Consider the following 12,794-nt stretch of genomic DNA (forward strand, 5'->3'; position numbering starts at 1 on the left):
GCATTTATCGGGCCCATGAAAATGTGATATATATATATATATAATTATATAGGTATATATATGGGATTTTTAGAACAGAAAAGAAAACTATAAGAAAATTTCGTCTACAATAGGTAATTTTTATTTGAAATTTACATAAAAGTGGCATTATTACAAATTTATATGTGTAATAGTATAAAATATTATAAATTACGATATGATTTCTTAAAATGCTTCTTGTTCTATCCAAATTACAAAGACACGCATCTCCTGAAATTCGTAATGTGTTAGAGATTTGGCAACAGCGCGCGCCATAAGCCGTGTACTGCAATCTAAGAGTGGGACGGGCTATAGGCATGCAACCATTTGAACTCTTATAACAAAAATAAAACTATAGTGTTAGTCGGTATGTTTTACATTGAAATTTAGTTATATGTTGAAAATTTATATTTAATATAATTAAGACCTCGTAAGTTGCAGTGAAGGTTCCAGATTTTGTGCCAGAGTTTAGCAAAACCCTCAAAACGTCTAAGTAATTTCTTACAGAACTGGTAAGCCGTATTTTTGACGTGACAACGTCTAATAAATCGATGAACGCTGGCTGTACGCACGGAAAAGTGTCCCGTTACGCACATTGTCCCGTTTTGCTCATTGTACACTTGCGCCGCATCTATCTCTCTTCCACTCGATTGGAACAACCATCGATTTGACTTTTTCGAGGCACATTAAACTTGAAACACTCCCATTAGTTTCCTACTTTTCCTATCATCGTCCTATCCTTAACAGAATAACACATATTGGAAGAAGTTAAATAGCAAACATGTATAAAAGTTATAGTTAACATAATCTCTTCGTTAAAGTAATAAACATATTTGAATTAATGAGTGCAAATAAAAGTAAATTTATCAATTAAATTGTAGATTTCATTTCACTCCTTCTTTGTATCCATACAAAAAAATGATAATTCAATAAAAATAATTCAATTTTATTAATAAAAATATGCAATCATTTCATCAATGTTTTGTTATGACGTCACGTTAAACTATCGTCCGTAAATCGACTTTACAGACAACAATTTTTTTATGTGCTTCTGTGTTTTTTTGCAATAATTATTTAAATAACAGTATTTTATTGTATTATGCATGGATTATGTGCCATATAAATGAATTTTTTAAGATATTAAGTTAGCTCATGTTTTTCACTGATCTAAGCCCAACATTGAATGGCTTTTTTGTCAGTGGAACGCTCAAAACAATGCTGCATGGCGGAAAAATTTGACGTATTATTGAGGTTATAATAACTCATGAAACTTGATATTTCAAAATTAGTGTATTTGGATAAGTTCCGTGTCAAATTAATACTTCACGTGTGTCTGTTTGCGTACCATTAGAAATAACATCCACACATGTTTGTTTAAATTAGCTGACTCTACTGGAAAATCGCAAGCCAATGTGTTTGGAAACCGTTCCCAGTATGGGAAGCCTATGATGTACATTCTATATTGCACAGACCCGAATACTCACGTTGGCAAGCCTTCTTTTTACAGACGAGAGAGCCAAACGTCCGATCGTGCATCTTCGGTTTTTTTTGTTCATTGTAAATAAATATACAACTCATGATAACTAATGGTCAATTAGGTTAGGTTAGCTACACTATAAATACTTTAAAACATTGTGGACGGTTGATTTGGTTAGGATAGCTACATTAAAAATACTGTGAAATCATGTAAACAGTTTCCTAGCCCTATAGCTACACATTAAAAAGTTATTTGCTAAGCAACCCTAAAATGATTCTACAGTATTTTTAATGTAGCTATACTTACCTAATATAACCGACCTTCCACAATGTTTTAAAGTATTTATAATGTAGCTAACCTATCCTAATCGATCGCAAAATTTAATTTCACACCGGTTTATACAATGAGCTAGAACGGGGGGAAAAAAAGCGAGCATGAACTTCGGGGAACTTCGGGTTTGGCACTCTCATCTGTGAAAAGGCTTGCCAACGTGAGTATTCGGGTCTGTGCAATATAGAATGTACATCATAGGCTTCCCTTCCCAGTATACGAGAATCTGTTTACATTTGTTATTATTCTATGGCTAAGTATGCGGGGAAAAAAAAAAAACAATTGCTGTTGGATATACACGAGCTAGTCTGTAAAGACTTCAAACTCTGTGGATTCGGGTTTTCGGCGCTGTCGGAACAAGACTTTGGAAATGGGGTCTACAAATACCTAGTGAACCCTTTTTTCTGGACCTTAGCACGATATATGCACGTCTTTAAGTGTATTTTCAATTTATCGCTGTGAGTAAATTTGTTCCGACATTTATCACAGCAAAACATTTTGCGGGATGGAATGTTTCGCACAATTGTTCTTCTCATGACGTCGCATTTTAAAGCTTGTTGAAAATATGTTGCAATGTCGGCACTGATGCTTCACTGGAAAAAATTGTATCCGTAAAGGAATCCGAAGATCTCATGGCATTTTCCACATCAATACTCTCTTCAGATGTTTTCATAAGTAGTTAAAACCAGGAAAGAGAGAGATTCAAAGTGATGTTCACTCCCTCGATACAAAATGTCAACTAAAATCATAATAAAATGTTTTTAGAGCTTCTTTTGTATCACATGGTGATTTTTACATACCAACTGAGCGAAACTATAACTAGGTACTAAATGCAGGAACATGCCGATATTTATATTAAATATAATGAAGTGAGGTGTTAAATAAAAATGCAATTTATAAAAGGCTGCAAGCGCATTCCATTTTTGGTTACATTCCTGACCAGACCTTCAGATTCCTTTCTTTTTCGTGACTTTGTTGACCTGTAGACACCCTGTTAGAACAAGTCTCCCTTGTTGCAGACGGCGAACACGGGGGTGGTTCGACGCCGGTAGCCCAGAGGTCCCTGACGCCGCCATTGCCGCGCGGCGCCAGGCGTCGGGACGTGAAGGAGATGCTGGCTTGGCAGCTGCTGCAACTCAGCGTGCCCGTCGTGACGTGAGTACCTGCTGCTTCCCTTGGCCGGCGCCTCATGGAGCGTCTTGTCTTTCTTTGAATATGTCCTTCTGTCTCACTCTCTGCCTGTCTATCCGTGTCTCAGTCTATCTCTGTTTTGTTTCTGTCTCTCTGATAGCTTCTCTCTAGCTGTTTCTATCTAGCTGTTTCTATCTGCCTGTCTTTCTCTGTCTCTCACTATCTGTCCCTCTATCTGTCTTTAGCTGTCGTTCTCTATCTGTCGTTCTCTTTCTGTCTGTCTCTTTCTGTCGTTCTCTTTCTGTCGTTCTCTTTCTGTCTTTCTCTTTCTGTCTTTCTCTTTCTGTCTTTCTCTTTCTTCCTTTCTCTTTCTTCCTGTCTCTCTCTCTTCCTGTCTCTGCCTGTCTCTCTACGCCTGACTTTCTGTCTTTCTGCCTCTCTGCCTCTCTGCCTGTCTCTTTCTCTGTCTGTTTCTCTGTCTGTTTCTCTCTCTACCTGTTTCTCTCTCTGCCTGATGCACTCTCTGCCTGTTGCACTCTCTACCCGTCTCTCTGCTTATCTCACTCTCTCTCTCTTGTAAGCCTCTCTCTCTTTAAGCCTCTCTCTCTTCGTCAGCCTCTCTCTCTTCGTCAGCCACTCTCTCTGTCACCCTCTCTCTCTCTGTATCTCTCTTTGACTCTCTGTCTGTTTCACTGTCTGTCTTTCTGTCCTCTCTAAATATTCCTGTCTCTCTCTGTATCTTCTTGTCGCTGTCTCTCTGCCATTTTGTGTAAGGGGTGTCATTGGCCTGTGTGACAGGTGTCGGTTTTCTGTGTGACAGGTGTCACTTATCTGAGTGACGGGTGTCGCCAGTCTGCGTGACGGGTGTCGCTGGGCTGCATGATGGGTGTATCTGGTTTGCTGTTTTGTTTCAATAATTCATAATTGTAGTGTAAGAGAATATAAGATTGGATGATGTTTTAATTTAGAAACCTTTGGAAAGTGGCCAGCATTGTGCAGTTGTCGCGTCAGCAGCTAAGTTCGCATTCGAGGGCCGCTACCCCAACCATTAACCGTTTTATTTTTACGCATTGTCCGCTAGAATCCTGACACGTCGCTCTGCGGCGCTATTGGGTTCACGAGAGTTCAGTTGGGGTATATGTTCAGCTATAGCCCGTCCCACTCTTAGATTGCAGTACACGGCTTATGGCGCGCGCTGTTGCCAAAACTCTAACACATTACGAATTTCAGGAGATGAGTGTCTTTGTAATTTGGATAGAACAAGAAGCATTTTAAGAAATCATATCGTAATTTATAATATTTTATACTATTACACATATAAATTTGTAATAATGCCACTTTTATGTAAATTTCAAATAAAAACTACCTATTGTAGACGAAATTTTCTTATAGTTTTCTTTTCTGTTCTAATAATCCCATATATATATATACCTATATAATTATATATATATATATCACATTTTCATGGGCCCGATAAATGCCGTATTTTTGGACAAGTCATGTCCAAATTAATAAATAAAATACGGTAATGGAAATTCTCGGTCGAGTAAGTTATGGGAAAAATCCGAACAATTGGTTCGAAATGGGGAAGATTTTTTGAAAAACAGAAAAATCGCAACAACTCCCATAATATTAATAATATCGAATCCGTTTTAACGTATGATAACTCGGATTACCTAATGCCGAAAAATGTTTTCTAAATACATTTTTGATACGACCAGCCATAACTGCATGGGTTCGAAAAAAATTTTCACCGGACAAAAAAACGTAACTGCCTTAGTAGACACATTATCAAATCTGTTTAAATTGTTTGTAATAATATCATAATTATTTTCCAAAACTTTGTCTAAAACAATGTTTGATATGATGCTTGGTGAGAAGGATAGAAAAATAATTCAAAATTTTGTACCATGATCGCTATTAAATTCCTTCGTATTTATTTCATACATTTTAAATATTATGTTCAAGAATCGATTATAATATTTTTTGTTGACTAAGGAAGCCATGTATTTGAAATTGCTTGTAGGACAGAACCCCACTTATCAAAACACACGGCCCTGTTTCCTCTTACGACGGCAGCGCGCGCTCTTCTACTGATAAGACACATCTTTAACAGCTATTTCAACGGAAACTGTAGAAGCAATTGAGATGGCGCTGCTTTTAAAAACTAATTCAATTCATTGTGAACACATTTTTCTCGCTTTCGTCCCCCATCTATCTTTAATAGAAAAAAAAATTTTCCGCGGGTCAACTTTTTGATGTGTCAGTTTGTGAGAAAATGCATTTCAATATATTAAAAAAATTATTTAAGTGAAACCTGTACAGTTTTTGTCTTAACATTTGTTCGGTGGCGTCGTTGTGATAATACTAATTATCTCAGAACACTGAAACTTTAGTTTAAATATTTTTCAGTGTTTGTTTATATGTCTTTCAATTGTAATAATCTCTAGAGTTTATTGCTCAGAGCAGTAGCTATTTCTCTATGTTTTAATGTTGGGCAAAGATATCTGATTAAGAGAAGGTGATTTGTCTATGGATCGGCGGACCTTTTAAAAATGGAAAATTAAGGCATTGTTAAAAAAATTTGACGATATAATTTTGGAGAGAACAATGAAGAAGGAAGTTTTGTTTGGTGCCATTTTTGTGGCTGGTGTGTGTGGCCGCGTTGGACATTTCCGACGCGGAATTCAGCTATATTTTCAGCTGATATTTCACTGAATAAGTGAACTGTTGCGCCCCTGAGCCAGGGCGAATGTTACGGTAATGTTTAATTACCGGGGCTACCTTTATCTACGGAAATATAAGGTACTAAAGTTTAATGTATTTAGGCCTGAAGTTTTGTGTTCAGTGAGCCCCTCCTATTAACTGTTTCGGCCTAGTAACTTATTGTTCCTGTTAATGCCTCTGGTTTTCATTATGGCACAACATAATTAGCTTAACTTTCGCCTAGTAGTCTCGATTTAAAGATTCTTGTGTGATCCGAGGTAACTGAGTTAGTTGATTTTTAATTCACTTTAAGTATTATTATTTATCATAAATGAACTTTTGATTTCGTTTGTGCCCAACCTAACTATATAGATAACTTATATTTTATGTGATTTCATATGAGTTTTGGGTAAGCAACCTAGTTTCTCAGTGTATTAATATTGGAAATGGGTAACTTGGGGCATAAGCCGCAATTGAAAACCACTTATAGCAGTGGAAATATTTATGATTAATATAGTAATGTTAAAGTGTGGCGCCCATATAAACATAATAATAATAGTTGTACTATTACCTATAGTAACTATAATTCATTCATGAGGTAATAGTTCAGAGTGTCGACCGTACGTGGGGCCCGATATTTTGTCAAGTAATTTTTGTTGAGTATAATCATGAATACCAGAGGGAGGTGTCATAACCGAGGCAATACCGGATCTAGGGACAGCAGCAGGTCCGAGGACAGAGAGACAATTCCTATTCTGGTAACACAAGAGATAGAGGGAAACGAATCTGATCAGCCCACGGAACACTTGGAAACTATCTCAGTTTTAGTTCCTACTCCTAGTGGCAATATTGACTTAAATAACTTGCTCCAGGGACTCATGGCCAGGTTAGATGCCAACGCTGCTGAAATGAATGCCAAATTAGACTCTAACACTGCCAAATTAGAATCTCATACTGCCAGGTTAGATGTCAACGCTGCTGAAACCAGTGCCAGGCTAGACTCCTATACTGCACAACTGACTGGCATACAGCAAAGTTTCCTCAGCTTCGAGAGTAACCTCAAGTTAGAGCTGCAGGAAGTTAGGGAGTCAGTATCAGTTGTAACCAACCGGATAACAACACTAGAGTTTAACACTGATCAGAAATTAGCCCAGCTTCAGAATCAATGCCAAGACACCACACAGAAGTTACAGGAGGAGTTAGGCAGTGTGTCAGAATGCTTAGTACAAGTGGCCCAACAGGCTGCACAAAACCACTGCAGCTTGGACCACACTAGTCAACAGGTGCACGAACAAATGGCACAAATTTCACACAAAACGGACGAGCTAGGACACCAACTAGAAAAGCGAGTAGGTAATCTGGAAAATCGCATGCTTACCCTCAGGTTGGACAACCTGATGGATAGACCCATCACTACCGCAGTTACGCCCATAGCTATCCCTAGTAACATGCCAGAGACTGCTTCACCAGTTACTACACCACATGCAGCACATTCTAGCCTTTCTCCTGCACTTGACCAAGTGGCCATTATGCACCACCCGGCCAGACAGTGGTCAGAGGCCATGCCTCGTTTCGCAGGTGGGGAAAATGAAAACCCCATGCGGTTTTTAAAAAAATTTGAGGAGTATTCAGCCATGTTTAAGCTGAATGACGAGGAGAAATTAAAATGCCTGAATACTGCCCTCCGCGAACATGCGTATTACTGGTGGGAAGTAATACAAACTTCGACCCACACATACGCAGACTTCCAAACCCAATTCAAGCAGCAGTTCTGGAGTGTGCGAATACAGGGCCACTTAAGAGCCAGGCTGCATGGGGAAAAATTTGACTATAAAAAACATAAGTCTCTGGAAGCCTATCTCTCGAGCATGTTTGAATGTACCCGGTACTTAGACCTACCAATGAATGACGAGGAATTTATTTCCATGTTTCTTGGACAACTACCCCACAAGTACCAGTTACAGTTAACTGGTAGGAATTTTTCGAATATTACCGAGTTTAGAGAACAGTTACTGGCATTCGCCAGGCTAGAGCAGCAGGGGCGGATTAATACCACTGAACCAGAAAAGGCACAAGCTCAGAAATCACCTCCGCTTTATCAACAGTGGCAGCGCGGCAGGGAACAGCCCAAAATACGAGTCAACACCGCCAAATGGAAGTTTCACCGCACCGGGAAATGGAACAACCGGCAGAATCGAATACATAACTCGAACTTCTGGGGCGGGAGTCGTCCCGGTAGTGACGAGTACGAGCCGAGCCACCATGAACAACACCGTAACAAGAGATCGCAACACGAAGAACAACGGCTTCCCAGGTACGAGTACCAAGCCGAGCGACCAGAGTCACCACGTCAAGGGTACCACGACCGATTGCCAAGATCAGCGGAGCAGCAGCAACAGCTAGTGTTCCCTCCCAGTGGAGCTGAAACCGTCCAGTCAGCGAACACCACGACGAGTTTCCCCACTCACAACTTCCCCTCGTCCACGTCAAAGTACCAACAAGGATACTTTGCGCGGCAATCACCAATCCCTCCCAACAGCAGCCAGATGCAGCAGCTGCGGCAACAGCAGCAGGCCAGCTCATCATCAAACGCCGCCTTGGCTAGCACAGCCAATGTGACGGAGTTAAACTAGCAAGGATTGATGGTGGTACGCCCCGACCATTGATCCACGAACTAGGCATGGGGGTGAACTATTGTGTGCCCAGTTATAATTGCATCACATATCAAATTTTGCTCGCCACAGTTTTGCTAAAAGAAACGTGAATTTCTTTATAGCGAGGACCACAAAGCAACCCTGTGGAGCGGCAGATGCGTTCGCTAGGTAATCTGCTAAGGGCATACTGTCACGATGCACAGCAAAGCTGGCGTGATTATTTACCGTTTGTAGAGTGTGTACTAAACCACACCATACACACATCCACCGGCGTTACCCCCCATGAGGCCATATGCCTGGTTCGGTCGGAGGCGATACCAAACCAATATTTACCCATCTGCGACGAGAATCCGGATCAGGATGAACTTCCTAGCAGGGAAAAAATTGAGGATTTAATTAGAGCAAAGCTACACCTAGAAGCCAGGAATAGGCAGAAGCGGAAAACCAGGCGCAAGCTACACCGTTTTAAGGTCGGTGACCTTGTGCTGTTAAGGACTGCGCCAACAAGCAACAAGTGGGCGAATGTAACGAAGAAGTTATTCCTACTCTACAGTGGACCCTACGAGATTCTCCAGGTACATCGGGAGAACATTTACACCTTAAAGGAAGTGTCAACAGGTATCAATGTGGGAAACTACAACATTAATCATTTAAGGGCCTACCACGCACCAGTGGGGCAAAATATGTAAGATCAGAGTATACAAAATAGTTAGCTATATGTATACTGTACTGTTATTGTGCCTAGAATTATTAATAGGATTTGTGTGTAACTGTGAATTTATACCGGAAGGTTATGGTGTTATTCAGCTGAGTTATTTTTTTTTGTGTGAACTCAGTTGATTTCGGCTAGGTGAAGCATAGTCTTCAGTGGCGTAGCGTGGGTGGGGCGGAGGGGGCGGCCCGCCCCGGGCGGCAGCCCGCGGGGGCGGGTCGCCGGTGAAGCGGGTTGAGATCTGATCTATGATTCATTCATTACATGTGTCAGACACACTATAATGTTCCATTTTTATCTAAAATTTTGCGCACCAACTATTTTTTAATATTTATTTAAAAGAAAAACTGCGAAATTACTGACAGAGCTCTTTATAACGTTTGTTTGTTTACATAGGAACGGCAAGATCGCATCACGCCGCGCCGCCCGACGCGCGCGAGCCGAGTTGAGCGGCACTCCTTATTATGTTCATTACTCATACAAAATCTTTTGTTTCACGCGTCGGCCCGTGTCGATGCCTCTGTTTCGCACTCATTGAATTTAGTACTACGCATTGTACTGTAAAGTTTGACCTTAACCCAGGGCAAACCAAACAACTTCCGCAAACCGGGACACAGTAAAACTCCTATATTGCCCCGTACCGCGAGCGCAGGTAAACCCAAAAAAATATTAAAACCCAAACTAATAGCAGGCTTAAAAAATACTAATAAGGTTGCGAACAGTGAGAGGAGGCAGCAAGTTAAAAAGACGCAAAATTTATATGACAACATTTAATATATATATATATATATATATATATATATATATATATCATAAAATCGTTTCATCACAAATCGGCGCATCCACCATAAAATACATACCCTATTACTACTTATAAAAAAATATCTATACAATAATACTAAAAAAATACTTTAACAATTCCCCCAAAAAATTATAATTTGATCATATACTTCGGAGCTCCGAGAATTAAATATTATTACCAAAAAGGCATTAAAAATATATAAGAACATATTAATACAAATACAAATATAGATACGCACCGGGCGTATCACCGCTGTAAATACTTATTAACATAGGCGAAATCTAGCAAAAAATTGACACACCTTAACATGCAAATAAATATAACAAAAATTTAGCAAATTACAAATTATGGGTTTACAAGCCCTTCTCAGTTAAGTCATTTTCTAACGGTCGACGCCTTTTTTATTCTAGGTAGGTCTGGCAGGGATTGGGTGAAACACGCTGAACGTAAAATCCCAGTTTCAGTTTTATTAGTCCGTTAATTTAAATCCCAAAAATCTACAAATTATAGTTTCGCACCAGGGGTCAAAGGGGTCAACGGGGCAGGGGCACGGCTGGCACTTACTTGCTTTTTGACGTCGTGATGTCCGGTCACCAAATACACTCGTTTGCTCACGAGTGTTTTTAATGGCAAACCCTTGCCATTATACGTTACCGTAGCTGCAGGAAATTGTACGGATATGACGAATCCTTCGCAATACCGTCTTGGAGTTTATTTCGGCGCACATAATTAATCCTTGGAAAATCCTCGTGATATTCACACACGCCTCACCAAACAACGCGTTCATCGTACCAAAGCGTTCTAAATTATATAAATGAACCCCGTTCATATTCAAAAAGGAACACTCGTATACAGTTACTTCGATGTGGAACCATCACCATGGCCAACCCGCGTTTTACTTCACGTGCGCGCCCGCCTGGGCCTACCAGGCGACTCCGCTCGCCCGTCTCACCTGACGTCACACAATCAGCTGTTCTGCTCGCGCGCCGTCTAGCGCAGCGATTACCAACATATTCGGTAGTGTCCTCGAACTTTCCAGACCAATTTAATAACTTAAAATCTTAAACTTAAAAATAATAAGACTAAACAAGAATTACAAATTTATTTTTTAAAACAACATATAACAAACTTAAATCCAAAATAACTCGTATTACCAGGGCATCCGAAAGATTAATAAAATACGTTAACCGTTTCTGCCAAAATAAACATTATCAAAGGTAGCAGCTGTAGCACACATGCTACAGTACTGATCTTTGTTTGTTTTAGTGCATCGTGAAGTACTGTTACGCAATCACGCTTTACTCGTATGTTTGTTTCGCGAGAGTTTCGGATACGAAACGAAAGTCATTTTGATTGTGTTTCGATCTTTTAAATACTGTTGAATCTTCTAAAACTAAACATTTAGAACTTTACCCAATCTTTGAACTAGTTTTTTGAAAATGAAAAGAGTCAAAGAAAGCGGTGCGGAATTCCGCAAAAAATAGGCTAAGAAAGAAGCAGATGCGAAGAAGTCTCAAGGTGCATTACTGAAAAATTTTAGTTCTAGTTCTGGTTTGAAAGCCACATTAACGACTTCGGTGGCATCCTGCAGCAGCGGAAGTGATTCCAGTGTAAGTAGGTATATAATTCCTCCATCTAGAATCATGCATGGCCTAGAATTACTCCAGTTATTTATTATTATTATTTATTTATTTATTGTTTACAAAAGTTACAATATTTCTTACATTAGTCTCGCAAAACCTATTCACCTAGGTTTGTCTGCGAGTACGGAGTCACACTCGTTCATTCAATCTTATTTTATAATACACTTAAAATTGCTCTAATAGCTGTTTGAACATTTATTATTGTTTAAAAAGTATGGAGTATATTAACATATATTACATTGAGTTAAGGTACATCTTTTTAAGTTTACGACTGAATTTTGTCCTGCTACTTGAATTTAAAACTTCAATAGGGGATGTTTTGTAAATCTAGTAGTAGTCTAGGAATATATATTTTTTTTTGTTTTTGGATAACTTTATTATTTATGGTACCTGTCATACAAAGATAACATAATTTTTCATTTAGCTCAAAAATGGCGGCAACGATTTTTCTCCAATTTCTCGTCATTTTATCTTTTAATAACATCTATAACATGGCTTACTCAGTCAGTTTTTACCGGGAAACTCTAAAAAAGGTAGCTGCCAAACAAAATCAATTTTGTTTGTAAATTTTCCTATAAGCCCGGCAAACCGCGCCGTCACCAAAACCACTTTTGTTTTGTGATAGATAAAATACTTATTTGAAATTCGAACGTGTCCTCCGGCCAATATTCATGGGAATACATAACTTATTTTACAGGTACAAGAAGAAGACGTACCTGCCGTCGCAGTTGGAAGTAGTTCTGGTCCCACCACAGAGCAGGGTCAAGACGAAGTCGACTCATCAAAAGTACCTCAAGCATCTAGTCATAAGCCTGCAGAAAAAGTGAATGTTGCCAAAGAAGACATAATTGAAATCGTGCCTTCTGCTCCTGCCGAAATCAGAGATGTGAATCTCGACGATGTAGGTTGCTGGCCTTCTCCTATGACCGACGAAGTAAGAACGCTTCTAGTACGTCGCGGATCTGACTCAGTACAGCACATCGATTCCAAATTTGCTGATGTTGTTCGCTCAGGGACTTCAACGAAAGGCGGTACCCGAAAACTAACCAAAGAGTGGTTCTAAAAACCATTATCTAACGGCGAAAAGGTTCTCCGAACATGGATGGTGTACTCGCCTTTGAAGCAATCCTTGTATTGTTTTACTTGCAAGCTGTTTGGCAATTCCTGCTCTAACTTTGCATCTGAAGAAGGATTCAACAAATGGTGGAAGCTAAATCCAATAATAGGAGACCATGAAAATAGCCTGGGCCATGAACAGAGCTTCTTGAAATGGAAGGAGTTGGAAGTTCGCCTGAACTGTAAAGCAACCATCGACCAGAAA

At 39.6% G+C, this 12,794-nt stretch overlaps 1 protein-coding gene across 1 annotated transcript in view; it reads left to right on the top strand.

Moving 5' to 3' along the window:
* LOC134546296 (GRAM domain-containing protein 2B-like) overlaps positions 1-12,794 on the top strand; it is a 365,293-nt gene that overhangs the window by 67,657 nt on the left and 284,842 nt on the right. Inside the window, exon 3 of the mRNA XM_063389016.1 lies at positions 2,845-2,980. Within this exon, the coding sequence (XP_063245086.1) occupies positions 2,845-2,980 (136 nt within the window). The remainder of the gene's footprint in view (positions 1-2,844; positions 2,981-12,794) is intronic.

Source organism: Bacillus rossius, chromosome 1 (genome assembly GCF_032445375.1).
Source record: "Bacillus rossius redtenbacheri isolate Brsri chromosome 1, Brsri_v3, whole genome shotgun sequence".
In the NCBI taxonomy this organism is placed as follows: Eukaryota; Metazoa; Arthropoda; class Insecta; order Phasmatodea; family Bacillidae; genus Bacillus; species Bacillus rossius.